Genomic DNA, 5,903 nt, shown 5'->3' on the forward strand with positions numbered 1-5,903 from the left:
AGTTATCAAGGTACGCGAAATTATATATCGTTACTTCATGTCAATTTTATTTCCTTTACCACTACCTCGTGGAGATAGAGAAGTTACTAACCTTCTACCCTAATATGCGTCTTTCACACCCTCTTCATATCAATTTTATTTCCTTTACTACTACCTTGTGGAGATAGAGAAGCTACTAACCTTCTACCTAATATGCGTCTTCCACACCTTCCGATCTAACCCTCCTATCTAAGGTCATGTCCTTGGTAACGTGAAGCTGCCACATGTCCTATCTCAGTTGAAGAATGAATATAAAAATAGTCAAGCAACACCATAGAAGCACTCAAGGTAAATGAAGATACTCACAGCGAAATTAAATCCAACTCAACTCAGTCTGACTTCTGAGTGTTAGTAATCAAAGTTAGAAACTTTACACTCCCTTCATTTCAAAATAAGTGGTGCTTTGGCTCATTTCAGTCTCATTAAGAAAAATAATAACTGTAAGATACAATTTACTAACAAGAAAATATTAGGCACTGTAGAAACCAACCAAGTACTATTTTTGTCTTGAAACACTTATTTTGGGATAATGCCCTTAGCTTTTTCTTAAAGGATATCTGTTTTAGGGTGGAGGGAGTATTATAGAAAAGCAAAAATACAGTAAGAACAAAGTTGTCATATTCTATGATTACAAAAGACAGCCGGATGCAGCTCCTCCCCTTATGCTCCATTTGGTAATCCATTTTCTTTAATCCCATTTTCCTCATTTTCCTCCTCCTCATCAACAGACTCCACTTGTGTTATTTCCACTTTCTTAGTCTTCTCCTCTTCTTTCTCTTTTATCTTTTTGTGAAGAAAATTAATCAACCCCTTAAGAGAATACTCAACTTCATCTTCCTTCAACAGTTGCTCCGCCACTTCTGCTGGCGTCACATAGGCTATGTCAATCAATTCCTCAATTTCTTTGAACAATTTATGATCTTTGATTCCCAAATAATTTGAAGCAAGAAGTTTGAAGCCACAAGGTGTGCAATATGCCATGTGAATGTGCACGTCCATTCGGCCAGGACGCAATAATGCAGGGTCGATTTTCTCAATGTGATTTGTTGTGAAAATTATGATTCTTTCGTCTCCACAGCTCGACCATAATCCATCTATAAAATTGAGCAAACCTGATAAGGTCACCTGCAAAACAAAATGGCGTTGTAAGGGAAAGTATTACAATACAGTAATACCAAGTCCAAATTTTGCTAAAAAAAATTAACTCTTAATTATATTCCCATGGTAGTAAAAGCTTTTGAAAAAATGTTGACTAATCCGTATGTGGGGATGCATTACAGCAATTTGTTCCAAACTCCTTTCAAACTCCTGTCACATAGAAAAACTTCACACAAAAAAAAGAAAAATAATTCCAATTCAATTAATGGTAATTGATAAAAACCCATTGTTCCACTTGGCCATGCCCTGGCTACAAATTTCATACCAAAGTCCATAGCCCTAATTTTTTGATGTGCACAGCCCGATTAATCTGAGTTCATGCCTAGTAGGAATAGTAAGATAGGAAATGGAAAATAAAATACTAACTTACCATGCCTTGTTCCTGACGAAAACCATTAATTGAACGAACAGCACCTCGATGAGCCAAATTATCTTGCAAGTCAATGGTACAATCAATGTCCTCAACAACCAAAATGGACTTATTGGCTGTGGCAACCAACAACTTCCGTAATCCTGAGTTCCCCCACACCGCAGACAACTCCAAATCATATATGTCGAAGTTCAAATAATTTGCCATCGCAGCAATCAAGCTCGATTTTCCAGTTCCTGGAGGGCCATACAACAAATACCCTCTTTTCCATGCCTTTCCCACTTTCCTATAATGGTCTTTCCTCGTCACAAATCTTTCCAAATCCTTCAAGATCATGTCTTTCTGGTCTGATTCCATCGCGATTGTCTCAAAAGTGGCAGGATGATCAAGATTCACGGCCGTCCACATTTCATGTAAACTGTGCATTCTCTCGCAATCCACCGTGTGAATCTTGATCGTCTTGTTTTCATGTTTTTGCAATTTTGCTTCTTTCATGATGTATGGCAAGTAAGAATTAAGGACAAGGTCCTTGTTTTTCTTGTGAAATGTGAGCTCAAAGGACCTGATTTCAGATTTTAGAGTGGAATTCATATCCCTGGGATTATATAAGTGTTTAGACTCTGTTTGTCTGCATAGCCAAATCCACTTGAATGTCTGTCCATTATAAACATCGGTTACCTGTTGGAATAAAACCTTAAGATTAAAAACTAGAGCTTCTTTGCAAGAATTATTACGTCAAATTTTCAAGAAGGTAAAGTAAGGGTGTGTTTAGTATAAGTTTTCCAATAAATATTTTCTTCGAAAATAAGTAGTTTTCTTACAGACTTGCAACCATGACTTCTGACCCTGACTTAGGAACCGACTCTCGATCCTGACCTTGACCCCCAACTCTAACTCCTGACCCTGACCTGAGACTCAACTCTCGACCCCGTGCTAAAACATGACTACCAACCCTGACTTGAGACCTGACATTGGACATCGACCAGGGACCCGAATCCCGATCTTGACCCTTGATCCAGGATTCGACTCTAGAATTTGACCGAGGATCCAACCTCGACTCAAGAGTCGGGCTTGAGTTGAAGTTGGGTCCTCGGTTGGATCGGGAGTCATTTCCCTATCGAGGTCTCATTCCGTGTCTCGGATCAGGTGTTGAGGTGGAAAGAGTTTTCGAAAATATTTTGCTTAATTATTTTATGTAGGAATGTCACGAGGCTGAAAGAGTTTTGGAAAAAACCACTTAAGTCAACTAAACATGAAACACACCCTAAATCTGGAAGCTTACGTTATTTCATGAATACAGAAGATCTTTCAAGCCAAGATATGAATTTTAAAGAAAACAACTTTCACTTTTCCAATGGTGCATTATTAGGCAAAGGAGATTGTTAGAGTTTGTGACCCAAATTTTGTTGATTGAAATTCCTCCTCCGTTGCCCGCGGTGTTTCCCGTCAAGGGCTTCCATGTAAATCTGTCTTCTTTTTGTTTTCTTTTGCTTTGTGGTATTACTTATTTTGTCCGATCATAACAGGAGTCACATGTATGATGTGGAGACCATAACACTATTTGTAGATGCATAGTTAGTTCGTTTTAAATTGACCTGGTTTATCATTAATAGTAGTAGCAATATTTCTCCCAATAGAGACATACAGCACATACACACACGCGCGCAGAAATAACTTTGAGCACTAAGTGGACTGCCAGCCAACTATAACATGAAATTTATCATTATATATATGTGCAACACATTACCTCCTCATTACGTTCCATGGTGATGTTGAAATTCTTCTCCTTCTCAGGCTTACTGATTTTAAGTCGATGGATGTTAGGGGACAATTTGTTGCCCAAATAAATCTCAGCAGCTTCATAAATTTCATTGTTGACCAGGCCATCAAATTCGTCAATCACCATTGTTAGCTGATTCGAGAACATGGTGAACATGTTTTTGAGTCCATAGAAGAGATAGTCATGGAGTTCCCGAGGGATATAGTCGTGGGCTATCGTACGAACCAACATGGCTGTTGCAGCAACGGAGCCTACTGTCGATAAAACAGTCTTGGCTAGGGCCATTTTCGATTCTGCTGATGAAGAGGACATGTTTTTTAAGGGCTTTTTGGCTAGTGGGTGGTCAAGGTTTTGTTGTTAGTGTTATGTGCCAAATGTGTGACAAAAATAGTAAGCAGTATGTTGATTCTTGATTTTTTTTTTTTTTTCTGATCTACAAGAAGGTGAGGGGAAATAGTGTTCATTTGTAATTCATGAGAATAATGGTAAATTTATATAGGAAAATCATGTAAAGAAAGGAACAAAAATGGAGTGAGAAATTGGCCAGAGGAGATAGGAAAAAATTGCACCGAGACTAACAATAGTAGTACTACCCTCGATTTAATAACTACTTTTCTTTTTACTCTGTTTAAAAAAAAATGACCTTTTTTTTTTAGAAATATTTTAATTTCAAATTTTCACGTGTCATATTTAGGACCACAAGATTAAAAAGCATTTTGATACATTTTACATGATTTTAATTTAAGGCCACAAGATACAAAAATCTCTTTATTTTTTAAAAATTTTGTGCTTTTTAAAATGAAGGAAATAGTTGGTATTGACTATGTAGACTTTGAAACTTTCCTATATGTGCCCACAACAATTTCCTCACAGTTTCCATCTTTCGTCAATATTTCAACAACAGTATTTTGGAGAGAAAGTCTTGGAGTAACTGGTAAAGTTGTTATCTTGTGATCAAGAAGTCACGGGTTTAAGCCTTGAAAATAACTTTTGGCAGAAAAACAAGGTAAGCTTGCATATAATATACCCTTGTGGTGGGGCTCTTGCTTGCATATAATACACCCTTGTGGTGGAACTCTTTCTCAAATCCTGCATATAACGACAGCTTTAGTGCACCGAGCTATCCTTATTTTGGGGCAAAGCTATAACCCATGAAGGGTAGTAAAATAGAGCGTTTATGAGTCGAATATTACTTTTTATATGTAGTACTCCCTCCATTTAACAAAGAATGACCTGATTTGACTTTGCACAGAGTTTAAAAAAATAAAGAAGACTTTTAAATTTTGTAGGCTTAAATAAAAGATATTTTAATCCTGTGGTCTTAAGCATGTCACGTGAAAAGTTAAAAGTAAAAAGTTACTAAAAATAGAAAGAGGTCATTCTTTTTTAAACTGATTAAAAAGAAAAATAGATCATTCGTTTTCGAACAGAGAGTAGTAAATTTCGAACACCCTTACCTAAATTTTTAATTTTACTAATGTCATCATGACATGTTCCTATTTGCCATTTCATAAAAGCTATTATTGGGAAAACTAATGTAAAAACATTAACAAAGGTTATTGGAAAATAAGACTACATAAGCTTTGGAAGTGCAACGAAATACTTTTCAAATTTAGAAAATTTGCAGTCATTTTAGTCAAATATATAGGACTCCTTTCCTTTCATTTTATTTGACATCTTCTCTTTTTTATCGGTTTCAAAAAAAATATCATCTTATTATAATTCAAAACAATTTAACTTAAAAATTTTCTTTTTACCCATAATCAAATAATTTGTAGCCAAAAAAGAGGAAATGATAGCCACACAAATATATAACAATTGTTTAAACCACAAGTTTTAAAAGTCTTTTTTTTTTTTATTAAATACCGTGCCAAATAAATATTGTCATGTAAAATAAGGCGGAGAGAATATTTATTTTTCTCCAAACAGACTCGAAATTGAATATAGGGTCAATCTGAAGTGTAAAGAGGGATATTAAATTGATGGATCTATTCAATTCTAACGTTAGAAAGAAGAAAATCATTTTCCAACTCATCTAAAATTTGTTTGGGTTTTTATTTAGGCAAAATGAACTTCTGCACACTTCTACTTACATGTTTATCATCTCAAATTCTAAATTCACTAAAAAGCTATATTTTAAAGGGATAATTACATAACTTAATCAATATTGACTTCTAATTACCCTTTTTAGCCAAGTTTCAATTAATTACAATTCATAACCTCTTCTTATCTATTAATTTTTCATAATTACAATTCATAATCTCTCTCATGTAATTTTTTTTTTCTATTTTCTATTACTTTACTTTTCAGTTTTTTCCTTCATTTTTTTTCCGTGTTCTCTTTCTTTTCTTTTTTTGTAATTATGTTTCAATTTTTTCTTTTTCGTTTTCTTGTTTCCTTTTGTATTTTTTTCTTTTTCTTTTTTTTTCTTTTTCTTTTTTCTCCTTTTTTTGTCGATTTTCTATTACTCTTTTTTTTCTTTTTTCTTTTCCTTTATTTTTTGTTTTCTCTTTCTTCTTTCTTTTTTCAATTTTTTCTTTTTTGTGTCTTTTTTCA

General features: G+C 34.5%; 1 protein-coding gene across 1 annotated transcript; it reads right to left on the reverse strand.

Annotated features, from left to right (window-relative positions):
• Window positions 1-400: 400 nt before the first annotated feature.
• On the reverse strand, window positions 401-3,918 carry LOC107839562 (protein HYPER-SENSITIVITY-RELATED 4). The gene is made up of 3 exons (XM_016683105.2): window positions 3,315-3,918; window positions 1,568-2,245; window positions 401-1,164 (listed from the first exon to the last, which is right to left on the reverse strand). The coding sequence occupies exons 1-3, from the start codon at window positions 3,657-3,659 to the stop codon at window positions 700-702; spliced, it is 1,488 nt and encodes a 495-aa protein (XP_016538591.1). The 5' UTR covers window positions 3,660-3,918; the 3' UTR covers window positions 401-699.
• Window positions 3,919-5,903: the final 1,985 nt, after the last annotated feature.

Source organism: Capsicum annuum, chromosome 8 (assembly GCF_002878395.1).
Source record: "Capsicum annuum cultivar UCD-10X-F1 chromosome 8, UCD10Xv1.1, whole genome shotgun sequence".
Taxonomy (NCBI): domain Eukaryota; kingdom Viridiplantae; phylum Streptophyta; class Magnoliopsida; order Solanales; family Solanaceae; genus Capsicum; species Capsicum annuum.